Below are 18,434 nucleotides of genomic sequence, written 5' to 3' on the forward strand. Positions count from 1 at the left end.
GTAGATAAACTTTAGAAGTTGATGTGGCTCTCCTCCCCTCATGGCAAAGCCTATCCTGCTGGTATATCCTCTCTCCAGGGGATTTCCATTATGCCTCTGCCCACTCTCTGTCAGCTCTACCTTCTTCTGGCAAACCTGATTTTGCCAGTTCCTTCTCCATCTCTTTCCCGTTAAGAAAACATAGGTTTGGAGGTACATTCTTTCTAAGAATGTACCGGTGGTGAGCCAAGAAGAGGTTGCTCCTCCACATGGGGGAACAAACAATGTGAGCTCAATCCAACAAATAAAGAGGCTGCAGCAGACAGGGGGAAGCTTTTCAAGAAGTTGTTTCCTGGCCCTGGGAGCTGTGGTTGAGGCAGGAGGGCAGGTGAGGCTTGCGACCAGAAGAAGGATTCTTGGATCCTTCTCATTCTGATCTTCTTTTTCTCTTCCTCATTCGCCGTTCTATGTTCTTGTTCATGAACTTTAATTGATCTGCATTGAATATCATTCACATATCGTAGTAGAGGGATACCCGCTGAAATGAGGGGATACTTGCTCCTCGGGTACAGGTCCTCTTCCCTTTCCTATGGTTGATTGGCCACCCCGAATCATCATCCTGCTTTGGCACATTAGATTCCTGAGTTAGGAGTCCCTCACTTCTGGGAAACAATCACACCTTCAGTTTAATCAATCTTCATTTGACCATACTTCTTGTTTGGGTGTTCTGTTGTTGACTACAGTCTCACTAGGATCTGCATATCAACTGATTTCCGTCTCTGCTCAAATAGTGCTTCATGATTTGTATCGTCGGCACTTGTCATTTCAACAAACACATCCAGATGATCATCTATAGAGCAAGTAACTTGAACTCTTGCTTCTCATTCATTTGAGAAAAATGGTTTACTTTCAGCAAATATCACATCTGCAGATATATAAAACTTCCTGGAACACTTGTACCCTTTGTTGCATTGTGAGTAGCCAACGAATATGCACTATGACTGAATTTAACAGTGGACTGTGTAGATGGGCGAAGGCTGTACAGCCAAATTCTCTGGGCTTCTGGTTGGTCCTTAAGTCATTATGTGTAAAGAATTTAGAGACAATGTCAACTGGGCTATCATAGTTCAATAGCTTTGACAGTAATCGGTAAATCAGATGGACCACAGTCAGCATGGCCTCTTGCAATAAATACTTGGGAACATTCTGATGCAAGAGCGTTGTAGCTGTATTCACCACATGGCCTTATTTTATTTTCAAAAAAAAACCACATGGCCTATTTTCCTCTCAGCAACTCCATTTTCCTGTGGATTATATACACATGATGATTCTTGTATTATTCCTTGTGCTAAGAAGTACGGGGATGATATTGCTGTGAATAAATCCATGGTATTATCAGATGCTGCCCATACAACAATAAAATAAGAGAGAACATGGTACATGTCTTTCATGTTTCCTGCTGTATAATGCTCTTTTATGTTCGGCACATTGGCAAGATTCACACACAATCTTAGAAACTTCATGGAAGCATTATTTCCATGAAAACACAAGCTGGATGTCCCAATCCGGGATGCTTACGAAAGGATTGGAGGAGTTGCTACAGAAGGGGAGTACATTGTGGCTACGTGTCAGTGCTTATGGAAACAAAAGGTCCCTTTGAAAATTAGGATCTTTGGGTAGCTGATTCTTAGAAGACGTTTGATGACAAGAGTTCAACGTAAGCGGATATTAACCAACACATCGGCAGAATATCCCATGTGCACAAGGAGAGGAAGACTGCACACATCTATGTTTCGATTGCCCACTTGCCTGGGAAGTATGGGAATCGCAACACTTAAGCGGGGTGGATATTACTGATAATATTCTTACTAAATCAAGAAACGGATTTTTGAAAAAGAAAGAATTTACTCACAATGATAGTTGTAGAGATGATAATTCTTCAGACAGAAAGGAAAATCTTCAGACCCGTAGCGCTTTCTCGAACTCTCCAGCCGGATGCAGCTTGAGCTCTGCAATGCCTCCAGATCTCCCAGTTCTTCCTCAAATGACCAATGCCTCTCCAGTCCAGAGGGGCTTTCTTATATAGGAGCAAGAATCCCTTGCTCCTAGCCCGAGCAGTTACTACCCTGGGCAGTTACAATCTTGATCTTGGACTACATTGACTCCACTCATGTGGACCCAAGTGCGGTCCCACGTGCACATTCATTCACATTCTCTTCTCTCTGTCCTCCTTTCTTCTTTCGTTTATACGTAATCCAAGGTATTGTAACAGTGACCTCTATAGAGACATGCTGGAACTCGCTCCGGGGAACCGCAGTCAGAAGATTGTCAAGGTGGAGAAGGATCCTCGCAGTTCTTTGGGCCATATGGCTGCACCGTAATGACATCGTATTCAAGGGAAGGGTATTCTCGTTAGATACTATTCTGCACGACAATGAGAGTAATGTATCTTATTGGTGGGGGGAGGGGTGAGGGTCGGAACTTAGTTTCCCTCATTGAAAGGGAGTGAAGTTCATGTAACGATCACGCTTATATATATCATGATTTTTGGGTTGATCACCGGTTTTGGGTGACCTTCCCCTTTGATTTTTTTCAAAAAAAAAACTGGATGTTCCAGACAAAAAATGTGAAAATTTTAATTCTTCAAGTTCGTTGTTGCTCTTCTCTTCCAGCATCTGAGCATCCACCATTATTCCCCCTCCTTTGTGCCCTTGACGTAGATCAGCCTGTTTCAGTTTTTAAAAGGGGTAACTTTGGCATGGAAAGACTGAACCGGTCACATTTATTTCTGTTGCCCAAGTGCTCGGGAGCGGTGAATGTGGGCTACTTCCGACCCATTGCTCTGTCTAATTCTATCTATCTCATCATCGCCAAGGTGTTGGCGAACAGGTTGAGAGGGGTGATTGGGGGCCTAATCGGACCCTTTCAATCGGCCTTCGTTCCTGGTAGACAATTGCAAGACAGTGCGGTGGTGGCGGGGGAGATCATTTCAGCTTGGAAAAGAAACGGGATGAAGGGATTTATTTGGAAGGTGGATTTTGCAAAAGCCTACGATTCACTCGATTGGAAATTTCTATGGTCCGTCATGCGAAAGCAAGGATTTCCCGAGGACTGGGTGGCATGGGTGCGACGTTGCGTTACGTCCCACTCTTTCTCAGTCTTGGTCAATGGCCGGGCAGACGGGGAATGGATCCGCCCACAGAGAGGAGGCAGACAAGGTTGCCCATTAGCCCCATTATTGTTTGTCCTTGCAGTAGACACTTTGGCCACATGTACCCTTAAGGCGTGCGAACACGGCCTACTGCGTGGCTTTCACACGGCGAGCTACCCCAGGGGTATTCCACTACTCCAGTATGCGGAGGACACCACGTTCTTCATGGAAGGAGCTGCGACAGAAGCTCACATCATATCATCCCTATTAGATTTATTTGCTGATTTCTCGAGGTTGTCTCAATAGAGAAAAGTCAACCTTTGTGGGATTTGGTTTGTCGGTGGACGAGGAGATCCAATGCGCTAATGCGCTAGGCACACCCCGAGGTTCGCTACCAATGAAGTATTTGGGTCTTCCGCTGACAGGGAGACGCCTCCTAGCTGCAGACTGGCAGCCAGTGATTGACAAGGTGGAGCGCAGGTTGGAGGGCTGGCAGAACAAGGTGTTATCACGAGGGGGTCGCCTGGTACTTTTGAGGTCGGTGCTCTCAGCGATCCCTATATTCTTCTTGTCGGTATATAAAGCACCGAAGTTGTGACAAAACGGCTTGAGGGATTAATGAGGCGGTTCTTTTGGGGAGGCGGGGGAGAGGGGGATCCTAGGGGGATACCCCTAGTAGCGTGGGATGTGGTCTGTAGACCTCTAAAACAAGGAGGGCTGGGGGTTCTCCACTTGGAATCCATGAATTTGGCATTGCTTGCTAAATGGGTCGAACGAGTTATGACACCTGCGGAGGGTCTGGTTTTCGATGTCCTAAGAGACATGTATGGCCATGATATGGATTGGGAAAGGCAATGAGTGAGAAGAAGGGGGAGTCCCCTCGCATTCGTGAATTATTTGATGCCAAACTAGGTGATGGAGAAGGCTTTCGGTTCTTGCAAGATAACTGGTCCAAACAAGGTCCCTTGAAGTTGAAGTTTCCCAGACTATTTTCTCTAACAAGGAACCCAAATGCCACGGTCAGCGAATGTTGGGACGGGGCTTGGGTCCCAACCCTCTCTGAGACATTATCAGATCTTCGGTTTGAGGAGCTGTTGGGAATGCAGGAGATCCTCCTACCTTTCAGTCCTTCAGCAGATTATCGAGATGGATGGGTATGGCAGGGGCCACCTTTCTCGGTGAAGGATGCATACTTGAAGATTCGAGGGGTGGCGAGAGATGACCCAGAAGTCAGGCAGGCGTGTCACATAATGCTGAAACTAAAGATTCCTCTTAAAGTGAGAATTTTTGGCTGGTTGTTGAGGAGACGAAAACTTGTCACCCGGGTCTATCGGCGGATGTGGGCACCAGCAGAGCCTGTCGACTGCCCCTTGTGCGCTAGGGGAGAGGAAGACTGCTCACACCTTTTCTTCACATGTCACCTAGCTCAAGGAGTATGGGCCTCGCAACAGATTTTAGGGGTGAATCTCTCCTCGGACGATGATTTTTGGGCATCAGTCACGACTGGTGGATACCGGAGCAGAATGGAGTGGGGGAGAATTCTCGCAATACTGTGGGCGGTATGGTTGTACCGAAACGAAGTGGTGTTCAAGGGAGGAAAGGCTTCAGTCGAGAGTGCCATATTTGACGTTGGGGCACTAATATCTTTTTGGGGGGTAGGGGGATAAAAGCAGTATGTGTGGTCAATCTGTAAATGATGTGTACATGATTTTGTTTTTTTTAATAGTATCAGGTGGGCCACCGGTTTCGGGTGGTCTGCCCTATTTTCTTCAAAAAAAAAAAAAAAAAAGTTCCATTCTCGTCTTTTGATACATTAGTGGCCACCTGTTGTCAACCTTCCTCCTACATAATATTGATAACCAATATTTGGATTCTTACTGGCTCATATTCTGAATTTAGACCCATCAGGAGTTTAAACATCTTATCCCTGAGTGTATACTCCCACACATCTGGATTTTGAAATGGGCGGTGGTGATCCAATTCTAGCCAAATAGCCTGATTTTTGTTCACATAGTCTGTCACAATCCTGTCACCTTGTTGTAAGTCCCAACCCTTGATGCGAAGCTCATAGGTCCTCCAAGGATTACTTTTCATGATGAGAATCTCGTAAGTACCTTCCCACTATCCTTCTCCTCTGCTCATCTCGGAGGCCTCAAACGTTCTATGGGACACACTTCATGATTGAGCCTTGGTCCTCCAACCCTGTTCTGTACCTGCTGCAGTCCCATTGCTGTAGCAATCTCCTTTACTTGGATTCAAATAATTATTGTAACTATTCAAGGGAAAATGATGTTGGCTGCACCACAATGAGGTTGTGTTTAATGGAAAGGCTGTGTAGCTGGATACAATATTACATGATGAGGAAAATTTTATCTTCTACTGGTTTAGCAGGGGGTGAAGGATGGAAAAAGGATCAGGCTGGTCGGTCATGTATTTTTTACGTTCATAGATATTATTAACTTCTGGTTGATCAACGATTTTGGGTGACCTTCCCTTTTTTCTTAAAAAAAAACTATGTAACATTTTATCAATCTATTTTTGTTCTTTCACATCTTATGTTATTGTCCTATGGCTTTTTTGCATTTCTATTTTTATTATCCTTTGCCTATTAGTCATCTAGGCTTCAACATTATATGTGTAGTAGTGTTGCTATTTTTTCAGTGATCCTCTGTTTTATATATTGTATTGAACGTTTTTTAAATTTCAAACATAGGTAATGGGACGACAGCCAGATTAAAGCTTATGGGAATGGAGTTCACCGTATGGGTGTTTAAACATGTATGATTTTCATTTCACAAAGAAATAATACCGGTTGAAGTATATTTCCTTATAAATATTATTCTGTTCATTGCCATTTGAATATGATTTTCTTTCATCTCACTAAACGCTAGCAGTTGGCTCCTCATCTTCCATTTTAAAAAATTGTCCAGTCATCTTCCACGGGACTTAAGTTATAACCTAATCTCATTTTCTATAATACTTGGCCCAGATAAGGGAATTGCTCCGGTCTTCTGTCTACAACTTTTAATTCATAAGCCAATTATACAATCTATGTTGTGTTCACTTTTGCTCATTCAATAATTGGTCTTCATTGACTTATTGGCGTAGTTTTAGCTTCTTCGTGCCAATTGTGGTCATGGGGCGACTTATATATTGTAATAGGGTTCTACCCTCGGAACCCTAATGGAGTGAGATTCAGAGGAAAAAATGGGAGGATGATAGTGTCTCCTAGTTGCATGCTGTTTGGGAGATCCAGAAAACCTCCAAAATACTTCTTAACCAAACCTTACTGGTCGGTACAAGGTACTTATGACCAAAATAGAATGGGAAGGATGGAGAGAGGGTCCATGGGCCTTTAGTTGGGCCTGGCCCAACAGTTACCCAGTGCCAACCTGGTTTGCCTTGCCGAGTTCCTTTGCCTTTGTTTTGATAAGTCCACGAAACTATCTTAATGTATCGCTGGGCACATGGTGCTATTTGCTGTAACTAGGGAGTCTCATAAATGTGCACCTTTGCTAGGCCTCCGAGTACTTCCCACATTTTTTGGGCCTTGAAATCTTCAGCACTTGGCACTTCCTGAGGTGTGGCTCTCTCATCTATGATACTTCACTATAGGAGCCTCCTTTGTAAGTGCCCATAGCTGCCCCACATAAATTGGGAATTTTTTTTTCCTCACAAGTACAAGGAACTTCCCTTAGATTCTCTTGTAACTTCTCCACGTTGAGATATATTGCATATAAATGGCTCAAGAACTTTTTATTGACCATGCTAGAGGAAAAGCAGGTGGTTGAGGTTCTTAACCGTTAAAGGGGGAAGGCATTGGCTGTTTATTTATCTGTGATTAAACCATGTAGATTCTTCCAAAAAGTAGTATGTAGGCCCATTGTAATGGGGAAAAACTTTATTTTAATTAGAAGTTAGATACCGTGAAAGGAACTAGAAAGAAGTATTGCAGATAGTACCCAGGAACGACATCCTTCAGGCATTTGGCGATCTCTTGTTCTCCAGTTTTTTGTGTCCATTCCGGGCGATTGGCAACTCAGTCATACCTTGTCCTTGATCTTGCATGATTCGTGGTGATTCTTTATCTTAAGCTGTTGATATTGCAGCCTTTTCTCTTGATCTTGCCAGTTTCAGCTGTAATTTTCTGGAGAGACACCTCAATTTTTGGCAATTTTCGTAGTAGTGTCACCCCTCTCTCTTTTCCAACAGCAGATCTGCCATCTTTTGTTCTCCTGTAATTTTAGCCCATTTCTGCCACTTTAAGGGATATTGGTATGGCTCTGCATTTTCTGATGCTATTATAGTCTCTCTTTCAGAGTGTTTTTTTTGGGGAAAAAACCCTCTTTCAGAGTGTTCCAGCAGTTGTGCTGGCTTATTTTCAAAAACCTTGCTTGGATTAGTTATCCTTTTAGCATTTATCTAGCTGCATCTCTCTTTGTTCATCGGTTATCTCTATCCGTGGCAGATGTTCTGCCTCTCCTGATCAGTTCGGAATAGAGATGGTCGTGCGGTGCGGGGCGAATTTTCGCACATGCCCTGCGAATTTTCGCTCGCACAAAACCCCCTGTGCAATGTGCAGTGCAAATTTGTGTGGTAATTCGCAGCGCACATCGCACAAATTCACACAAATGATTGTGAGAGAGAGGGAGAGAGAGAAGCCAGCGTGAGAGAGAAAAATGATATTGAAAGAGAGAAGGGGAGAGGAGCTACAAATTCGACAGGGAGGGAAGAGTGCGCGGGAGAGAGAAGAGTGTCAGAGAGCGAGAAAGAGGAAGAGGGAGGTGAGCCACTGAGAGTGAGAGGGAGAGAGAAGCAGTAGAGAGAGAGAAGTTTCGGAGAGTGAGAGGGAGAGAAAAGAGCAATAGAACGAGCGAGAAAGAGGGAGATAGACGAGGGAGCAAGAGCGAGAGAAGCAGAGAGAACGGCGATAGGAAAAGAACAAGGAACAACAGAGAGAGAGAGAGAGAGAGAGAGAGAGAGAGAGAGAGAGAGAGAGAGAGAGAGAGAGAGAGAGAGAGAGAGAGAGAGAGAGAGAGAGAGAGAGAGAGAGAGAGAGAGAGAGAGAGAGAGAGAGAGAGAGAGAGAGAGAGAGAGAGAGAGAGAGAGAGAGAGAGAGAGAGAGAGAGAGAGAGAGAGAGAGAGAGAGAGAGAGAGAGAGAGAGAGAGAGAGAGAGAGAGAGAGAGAGAGAGAGAGAGAGAGAGAGAGGGACGAGTGAGAGAAGAGTGTGATAGAGACAGAGAAGAGCGAGAGAGAGAGAAAGAGGGATAGAGAGGAATGAGAGAGAGAAGGCCTCACTTGTGACTCTATTTAAAATTCGCACATTTGCACTGCACGGAGGTCTGTGCGATGTGCGGTGTGTTTCCCGTGTAGGCTATGCGAAGTGCAGTGCGAAATTCGCGCCGCCACCGCACAATCGCACACTTCGCAATCAATCTTACGAAAGGACCATCTCTAGTTCGGAGATTTCTCTTGTTGGCTGCCGAGCATGTGATCGAGTCATATCTTGTATTTTTGGCTATTGAGTGGCCAAAAGTATTTCATGAGACAATTAGAGATGTGTTGGACACTAAGTGTCACTTATCTTCTTCTTTTCTCCTGGTAATGCAATAATTTAAGGAGCATCGGTACTTAATTCTCTTATACAGGTGATTATGGTCTCAGGCGACTCCAGGAGCTTAATTTAGTGAATGCAACTGTAGGTTTTTTTTACAAATCGCCTTCTTTTGCTTTTGATTGGCCTTTCTTAACAAAAAGATAATGTGTTTTGACAGGCCTATATTTACAGTTTTCGATCTTCACTGTGGGAAATTGATGTTAACATATTTGAGGTGATTGATAACTTCGTGGTGTTAATAATATTGATGGAAAAGTAGGGAAAATCTTCTGAGGTCTAATTATTTTGTGTGGTTCCTTTTATATCTCGATGCCTTTTTCTGTACATATTAGAATGATGGTTATTTTTTTTCTACATTTTATTCCCTTATTAATGGTGCATTTTTTTTTCTGTTGAAGGCTGCGATGGACCAGTTGAAGCTCATGGGCCCTGTAATTTTATCTGGGATTCTCAAATCTCTTGACGGCGACATAACCACTGAACAAGGTTTATTCCTTTTGGCCATCTAATGACTGCTGACGATGAAATAAGAGTTGAACTTGTGCTGACTTATGTTCAATATAAGTTATATCTCGAATGCTTGAATCTATCTAGGTCATGACGACTCAAATCGTTAGGTACGTGACCTAAATTACTGTTGTTTTTCATACTCTTTTTTTCTTAAATTAGTGACAAATGTCAGGTCGAGTGGTGACATAATTAGATCTTTTGGTTGTCTAATCTCCCAAATAGTCTTATTAGTTTTATTGAAGGACTGTTCAATAAAATTTGGACATGACTGTTAGTTGTGGTTTTTGCCTGGACAAGTTGATGGCATCTGTAAGGTACACATGAATGTGGATTGGTTTGTGCTATTATGTGTCCAAATGGATGGGTTTTAAATCCCCGTTTCTATTAACAGCAATGTGTGAAACAATATTGGGAGGGAGGGAGGGACGGATTGGGGCAAACAATCAAAGTGGCAAGGCAAACAATGACTTCATAGGACATAGGATTCTGATGGGAATTTGGAAGTATTATACTGAAGGGGTTTAAACATGGCTCCCTTCTGTGTTCCTGTCACTGGTTCATGTTCCAATGCAAACATCATTCATATCTGATGTTCTTTCCAACCTTCTGTGCTTGCGGTGTCCGAGATTTTTTAATATATGTTTTCAAATTTCTGATTTTTTCACCTAATGCTCAGGCTCAGCTGATATTCTCTCCCGGGATGTTCGACCTTTCGGGTACCAAGCTATTGCTTTATTGGCCAATAGAATGCCACAGCTTTTCAGGTAGGATTTTTTCATACTACACTCGCTGCTGTATATTTGTTCTGCATGATAACTAGAGGCTTGCTTTCATTGTAGAACCAAAGTTGACATGGCCAGGAGACTTTTCACCGCTCTGAAACTGGAGGACCAATCGCTACGCCTCACCATCCAAGGGGCAACCAACTCCCTTGCAATGGCATACAAGGTGGCCCACCCCAGTACACATACATTTAATTTACGTCAAATGCAATATAATGTGTCAGCCAATGTAAGCCTGATTGTCCGAAAATGCCTATTATGCCCCTCATTTTAATGTACTTGTTTTTTTCTAAGGGCAAAAAGGAAGATCATCTGGAGTCAGTGATGAACCCAATTTTTATGTATTTGTTTGTACCTTTTCTTATTCGTTCTTGGGACTCAACACTAATGTGACCTAACATAAATATTGGGGCTTCCCTGATGAATGAAACGATGAGATTCTTTTCCATTTTGTCTCTTCCTGGAGGATAATGTTTTGACAGGTGGCACAGGAGGAGGTAGAGCTCTTCACCAAATCTCTCTTTACATCTCTTTCTCTTATCATTCGTCTTTTGTCCTTATTTATTAACATGACATCTCAACCTTTATGTGATCCGACTTAAAAAGGTCTGACCCTTTTGAAGTGTTGGTGGGTCTACTAAGGCCCAACCCGCCAAACCCCATATATTATGGAGGGAACGTCAACGGATTGAATGTTTGTGGCTTTTCCTTTTCTTGACTTTGATTGGCAGCCATGACTGAAAATAGCCACCGACAAGGGCTGCTGGCAATAAGAATTATGATAATCATAAATAACAACAATTTACTTTTCATTTATTTATTATATTTTCTTGCTCATCCTGAATAGGATGTAGTATTGTTTAGCACTAATATGTATACTTTTGTTGACTATCATCTGCTTCCATTTCAAGAAGTATTCAGAATAGGATTCTGATAAGGATCTGATACCAAAAATAGGAAATAACGTTCAGTTAGAGAAATAAAGAGAGGAAAACAGAAAAAATAGTGGAGATTGTGAACTATGGGAGAAGGTGCTATTGAGCTACTACGCAACTCTACAAGTCATCGATTTCTTGTTACTGTAATGCTGAATGAAACAGTTGAACAAGCGTTGACTTGCCTCCAAATTTCTTTTCTTATCACGACTTCTAGATTCCAAGCCCGACGAAGAAAAACTGCATTTGTTAAACCTCTAGGGATTGGGGGGCAAGGCGTCATATTTCTCTTCTCGATTCAAGGAGGGGAGGGAAGGCGTCCTTTTTCCCATCTGGTCTTAACCTGGCTCTCCTTTCCTTCTGTTATGATCCGACATTATTACACTTTATCGGTCTCTGCCACATGCAATCAGATTTCTTGATTATCTCAGCTCTGAATTTATACCTTTATAAGAATTTGTTTGCTCTTATTCATCCCTGAACTTTGAGTGGACCCTAAATCATAGGTTCGTAGGCTGTAACTTTATAGAATTCGGTTGTGACAGCTGAGACCTAGGTTAAGGAATTGTTATCTCTATGAAATTTTATAGAATTCGGTTGTGACAGCTGTGCCAATGGAAGGAGTTCATGGCTGGTAGATTAATGAACAGTAGATGATTAATACAATTTCTTGCTATTGAGATTGTCTCATCCAAATGTGAATACTTAACTGTTGAAGATGGTTTTTTTCTTCTATTAAATTACATCCAACGAACCCCCAATGATTTCTAATACTCTTCGCATCTTAATTTTTAATCTTGTGTATTTATTAATATATTTCAGAAGGTTCAAATATCCTGCATTTAGTCTTATTTGAGTTTTTTCCTTCGGTAAATGAGCTAACGGATCTTCATTCAATTTCAAATAGGATGCACCCTCAGATGTTCTACAGGAAATCGAAACACTTCTCCTTGAAAATTGTCAATCGGTGAGGATACTTTAGTTAATGTATGCTTCTGCTATTTGTTGGGATACTACTTTGATTCCAATCAGTTTCCTGCACTTTTTCATGTTAAGTTACAATATAAAAAGTAGACATTGCCATTGAAGTGGATCTGCATGGGCCTTCTTGGGTTATTTGAATTAGTTTCCATCATATCCCACATCTCATAGGACATAGTGGAAAACCCTGCTCTTACATTGGATGGGATAGCATTTGCGTAAGCCGTTCTTTGTAACTTATAAGATCCTAGCTATGACTTTTGATTAGAAAAGAAGGAATGGCCGTTCACGTGGGTCACACTCATAGGGATCCCATTACTCTGTTTCTTCAATCAAATTTATTGCGGGAGATCCTCTTGACTTCTGGTGGTGGAAGGAGAATCCGATTGATCTGAGCTGTCCTCTGTTGGTGGAAGGAGAAGTCGATCTGGCATCCATTCTTGTACCTTGTGATCACCTATCCCTTCTCTTGATATCCTCTCAGTTTTGAAGTCGCTGCTAGATTGCCATTCTTGATGCACATTACATTGATTTGATCCACTGTTGATTCTTGATTTGGAAGGAAGCTTACCTATTGTCTAGTTACTTCCCCTTTCTCACATAGAAAGATAACAATAGCCTAGTAATAATTCAATTTCTAGATTGATCTTATTTTCTGTTGAGCAACCTAGGTCTGGTTGACTTAAGTCTTTGCCAGTGAAGTTGTAGTAAGCTACCCACTGATAGAATGGTCCCGGTGGATGCAGGGTGATACCTATAATATAAAAGGAACAAAGAGATACCAAATATCCTGAAAAGTTCTCCTGGATCAGGAAAGAAAATAAATTGAGTTTCCATGAGAATTTTCCGTTGAATCTCACAGGGGTTAATGTTGATAATCTTTAGAATGTCGCCGTCGCTATCTGCATGCACTCTCACCAATTGACTTCCCGATACCAGAATTACTCTTTCTCTCACTCGAATCCCCCTTTATTGGGTGTCTTCACTAGACCTACTGATGGTCTGTCCAGCCATGGCACTCATTAAGTTTCACGTGCTGCGACACATGTCATGCAAGGATTTCCCCTCTTATTTTGACTTATGTGTTAACCATTGGTTCTGTTTTACCATCGTAATTTTTGATAACATTAGGAACCATAAGGTACACATTGCTAATCTTGTGATCCTCTTAGTTGCAGAAGAAGAAGGCAACATCTCTTTGCACAATCTTTCTCTGAGTAGAAAAATCCAAAATTAAACTCATTTATCTAGTCTGCCTCTTCCTTTGTGTTTTTTTTAAATCTGCATCGTTTAAATTTTCTGATTTCCACTGACACCAGTGAAGGATTTGTGATTTTAGTTTGAAGGGGAGTCTAGTTGCATTTAGAATATGATTCTGGTTGGATAATCTAGCAAGCAACAAACTTTTCTAGTTGAACTTTTCTGATAATTTGGCAAAGAGCTCCTGACCAGCCTGCAAATTGCTCCAGCTCCTAGTTGAATTTTTTTGTCTTTTACATCTTACTGTGTTCTTAAGCCCTCTTTTGGTCCTGTGGTGCACACCGTCATCTGAAGCTGTTGAGACATTGCTCATCCCACAAAATTTTCCTTACCAAATCTGTAGCTTGTTAATAACATGTAAAATTTTCATCATTTGTTTCAAGGATGAAGGAGAAGTGAGGTTTTGTGCTGTGCAGTGGGCAAAATCTCTGTTCAGCTTACAACATTGTCCAACTCGATTTATTTGTATGCTTGCGGCGGCAGACCCTAAGATGGATATAAGGTTTTCATCTATTCGTAGTATTTAATTTATCATAAACATCGCTGCTGCTCCAAGTGCATTACTAGTTTATTTATTTCTCTTGAACTACTTATGCTTTTTAGATGCTTCTCTTTCTTTGTATTTTTATTTTCAATGCAAGTTTTGGGTGTTATGTTATGTTCTTGGAGCCATTATCATGTGGTGCCATTTTTTTATAAACCAATGTCTTTTTTTCCTCTTTGAATTTGTCTGCAATACTTCTCATTTTTGTATTTTCAGTCTTCTGTTTTTTGTCTGTTGTCATGGAATGGACCCGATGGTATATACTCTATGCTAAAGGGCCAGTTGACATAATATCATTTTATGAATTTTAGGAGCCAAATGCTCGATAAGGAATGGGTACCGGATTTTGAAAAGGCGATCAACATCATGCCAGAGGAGGAGAGTTGTCTACTACAGCTCAACCCAGGAGGTCCAATGGAGGAGAATAGAGCAGGATCAATGGTCAAAATAAAAAGTCCGAAAACTTGAGTGACCATAGTTCAGGTGGGGGGACTAATACTGGGATGCAAGGGACTATAGAGCAAACTCAAAAAGGTTTGGATGGCCAATTATATCAGAGTTTTATAGTGTGACCCCATTGCAAGCGGAGAGGCCACAGAAAGGAGAATTTTTGGGATCTACATTGACAGGCTACAAGAACTTAGGACCATTGAGTTACTGCTCAAGAATGCAACATGGAAGAAGTGGATACATCATAATGAGTACTACAAATATCGAGTTCGAGGAGCCAATGATGAAGTCTATATTCTTGTGGGAATAATTAGAGAATTTGAAGGCCTTATTTAGTTCTACCACCATGGCCAAGTCCAACTTCAGGCCGGATAATGTGCTGAAAATCATCTGTATCTGATCTGGATACTAGATTTTGAAGTTATCATTATTATGGCCCTGTATCGATCATAATTTTATGATTATACTCCATATCAAGGGGGCAGAAATGTCTTCACCCTTTGGGGCAAAATTACCAATCATTGGTCTTGGTGATGTAAAGGTTATTGACCTTGGATGACTATATACTTTCTGAAGGAGAAGCGCATAATTGGATGTCCATGGGTTTATGCCATAAAACTTACATCTGAAGGATCCATAGAGTGGTATTAGGCCAAGGTAGTAGCTAAAGGTTACTGTTCATGCGGCTAAATATGTGGGACCAAATTCACCATTTAGCATTGTGCTGGATGTGATCTTGTACTCTTGTCAAGCAGCCTTCGCCAGGGCAACACAAGTGTTTATAAAATATAGGAAGTAGTAGGGTTGACCCCTGAAAGAGAATATTGTAGTATATTGCCTAGAGGTTTTACAGAGTCGGCCGCTTCTGATTACATGCTGCGTGACCTTGATAACTTCCCTTGGCTTTACATCAGATACGGCAGGAAGGCACCATGCCTTTTCCTCCTGGTTGCCTCTCTCGACCTGTGGCTTGAGTGTCAACTCTGCTGCTCCTCTCCCATAATGCCACACATCCATGGTCAGTCCTGCTTGGGCACACCAGGCACCTAGGAGTCTTTGGGTCTGGTGCCCAATGCCCCTCTTGATCTGATGCCCCACACCCATCTGGAGTTTGTGGCGCCAATCAAGCAGTCTCCTTACCCTATGTCTGCACCAACCCTGGTTAGCCTGTGTTTCATGCAAGAGTGGCATTACCTCTGTGTAGGTTGTTGCCTAGAACCAGGATGGGCATTCCCACTGTAACGTTATGTGCAGGGTACGCGCAGCATTGCCATATGCCCACTGTCAGTTGAGGCGCATTCTCAGTTACTGGCACAAACAAGGCACCGTAGAAGACCAGCTGCATGCAATGTTGGTTGATCCCGTTGCCAGGAGCGTGATTAGCGTTGCCACAACTTGTGGACTGGGAACAAGACAATATCAGGAGCTTACCTGGCAGCTTGTGGACTAGGCACCCCCCCTGGGTGCCTTGGACACCTCGTAGCAGCTGCAATGGAAACCCAAACAGATAGGGGACCTCACAGTTATACTTAGTGCTACGGTGCCCACGCGGGCTGTCTTGTGGGGGAAGCCACACAGGGAACTCCGACAGTGGTAGAGGTACAATGTGGACTTCTTGCAAAATTCCCAACCTTGGTCAATGCAGAGGTCTGGTCTCTCGAGAATGGGGATTTCTTCCTCCGCGGTGCCTCAATGGCAGAATATATTGCAGTGATTGGATAGGAGCAAGAAGTGGAAGGAAGCGCGCAGCTGAAGTGGCGCAAGGTCCACCCAAGAGACGGAGCGGCAAGGGGACCTGTTCATTCACATGTCATCGAAGCCAGAGGCATTCCCATGGGATACAGGGTGGAAGCGGCATTGGAGGCTATGGTCAAACCTTTGGGCTCTCTGAAAAATATCATCTCTGACGGTTTGAAGTCAGGCGACGCCAACAAAGTGCTGCTGGATGTAGAGGGGCCCCATGCGACCACTCTCCCACCTATACTCAACTTTTGGGGCCCAGATGGCACCTTCGAAGTTTTGCTTGTTACAATACCACGGCCGTCAGTGAGTACACAACCGGAGGTTGACGCAAGAGATCAGGAGGAGGAGATCGCGGCAACAAAGACGTCAAGGAAGTTGTGGCAGCCTCGAGGGGAAGCCAGCTGGACATCACAGTAGAAACGAAGGAGACCCCGACAGATGGGGGAGTATGTGATGATGTTGACCCAAAGATCACAAGCCAAGGACACCCGTATGTAGTGGCATTAACTTCAAGGGGGCCGCAACCTGATGAAGAGAGGAAGGTGAATTCGTGAGATTGTTCCTGGCGTCAACTCAAAGTGATGGGCGGGCAGCTAGAGTGGAGGGAGGCCAAGCAAGTCCAGACACGTTACCCCAGACACTAGGCACTGCGACAAGGGTGTTGGTTACCAAGATAAGTGATATGATTGAAGGCCGACGATCGCGAACAAGCAGAATAGGCGAGGAAGGTCTCATTTATAAACGTAAGAAGCTTGGCATCCGCCATGAAAAAGGGGCTAGTAGCGTGGGTCAAAGCCGGTAAAAGTGGACGTATGATGCTAGCAGCAGAGGGCATGTCAAGGAACAACACCAAAACAGAACGAGTAATGAAGGAGTCAACAGAGACACCAGGAAAAGGTTAGGAGATCATGAACGAGACCAACAGTGAGGAAGTAGAGGACTGACCATCAGCGTAAAGCTAGCGAAGAGGACCGTATTACTAATACTTGGGCTAAAAGAATAGCGTCAACCCTGGGTCTAAGGTTGACACCGATTGAGATAGGGGCCAAATATAGTTCATCATGAGATGATTTCATGGAGCGTTCGAGGCCACCGAGATGAAGGTAGATGGAGGGTGGTGGGGGGTTACCTGCGAGAATGGGGGGCATCAGTGGTATGCTTACAAGAAACCATGTTGGAAAGCTGTGAACGAAGGGAATGGAACGTTGTGGGAAGAGGCTTCCTTGAGGAGTTCCTAGCTGTAGATGCGGTTGGGCGATCTGGAGGAGTGATGATAGCATGGAATGAAACACGGTTTTCAAAAGTGGCCACGTAGAAGGCGCAATTTACTGTAGCAGCAAAGCAAAAGCGCTTGCAAGACAATTTTGAGCTGGTTATAGCCTCGGTATATGGTCCTGTAAATGTCCAACGGGGAATTGAACTATGGAGGGAGCTCGCCGACCTTGCAAACACATTCCAGGGGTGCACCATGTTGTTTGCTGGGGACTTTAATGTGACACTAGAAGCAAGAGATTAGCCGAATGAAGTTGGAGGGAGAGACGCTGATTCGTAAGCCTTCTAGGCCTTCATTTCGGAGTCATCACTTCAAGGAATGGGGGCCCACAGACTGCATTTATACATGGCAAAGCACGTCGTGCCAAAACAGGATGTCGCGTTTGGACAGATTTTTATGCTCAGTTGAGCTCATGGAAAGATTCCCACTAGCAGACGTGCGGTGACTTCCGCGCCCTATTTCGGACCACACACCCATTGTATGGACTGCAAATGAGTTGATCAAGAGGCCGACATACTTCAAGGTAGGCAAATCGTGGCTCCAGGAGGCTGGTTTCAAAAACGAGGTGACGGAAAAGTGGAGGTCACAGCCCAAACTCAGATCAGTGACGGAAACGTTAACCGCGAAAATCCGCGGGCTGTGACGTCATCTTGTGGAGTTCCGAAAGCGCATACATATGCAAAGAAAGAAGACCAGAAACGAGGCTTTGAGCAGAATCAAGCAACTGGATGACTTAGAGGATACACGGTGCCTGGAAGCAGAGGAAGCTCTCGATAAAAGGAAATGGAGAGGGGTGGTAGCCGTGGAAGATAAGAAACTAGAGACACACTGGAGACAAAGGTCCAGACAGCTGTGGCTACATGCCGGAGATGCTAACACAAGATTTTTTCATCTAGTTGCAAACAAGAGGCGCAGGTCCAACTATATTGGGAAACTAACAGTGGGAGGCCAAGTTCACGACAGGCCACATGCAGTGGGTAGTGCAGGCGCGGATCATTTTCGCGAGCTCTATAAGAAAGGTAGACGCAACCGATGGATGTGGTGTGGAAAAGGAGCTCAGACTTTAGCACACGCACACCAAGCTGAGTTGATTCGGCCTTTTGCAGAAGAAGAAGTCAAGGAGGCTATTTTAGGCCTCAACAGTGAAGGGGCGCCAGACCCAGACGGCCTGCCAGTTTCTTCTACAAATAGTTCTGGGAGCTGGTGAA

General features: G+C 43.5%; 1 protein-coding gene across 18 annotated transcripts in view; it reads left to right on the plus strand.

The window, feature by feature from the left end:
* Positions 1–18,434, plus strand: part of LOC144706432 (ARM repeat superfamily protein) — a 56,930-nt gene that overhangs the window by 11,405 nt on the left and 27,091 nt on the right. For 16 of the 18 annotated variants that reach the window (XR_013582257.1, XR_013582250.1, XR_013582252.1 and 13 more), the window contains exons 9-14: positions 5,844–5,908; positions 9,147–9,234; positions 9,935–10,022; positions 10,098–10,206; positions 11,883–11,942; positions 13,600–13,718. Coding sequence is in view for 9 of the 18 variants with exons in the window: in XM_078579379.1 (XP_078435505.1) it covers positions 5,844–5,908; positions 9,147–9,234; positions 9,935–10,022; positions 10,098–10,206; positions 11,883–11,942; positions 13,600–13,718 (529 nt within the window). In the remaining 9 variants the exon portion in view is untranslated. Of the gene's footprint in view, positions 1–5,843; positions 5,909–8,905; positions 8,963–9,146; positions 9,235–9,934; positions 10,023–10,097; positions 10,207–11,882; positions 11,943–13,599; positions 13,719–18,434 lie in introns of those variants that run through there. The other 2 variants (XM_078579382.1, XM_078579383.1) reach the window with 2 other exon arrangements.

The sequence above is a fragment of the Wolffia australiana genome, chromosome 8, assembly GCF_029677425.1.
Source record: "Wolffia australiana isolate 7733 chromosome 8, ASM2967742v1".
Lineage (NCBI taxonomy): Eukaryota > Viridiplantae > Streptophyta > Magnoliopsida > Alismatales > Araceae > Wolffia > Wolffia australiana.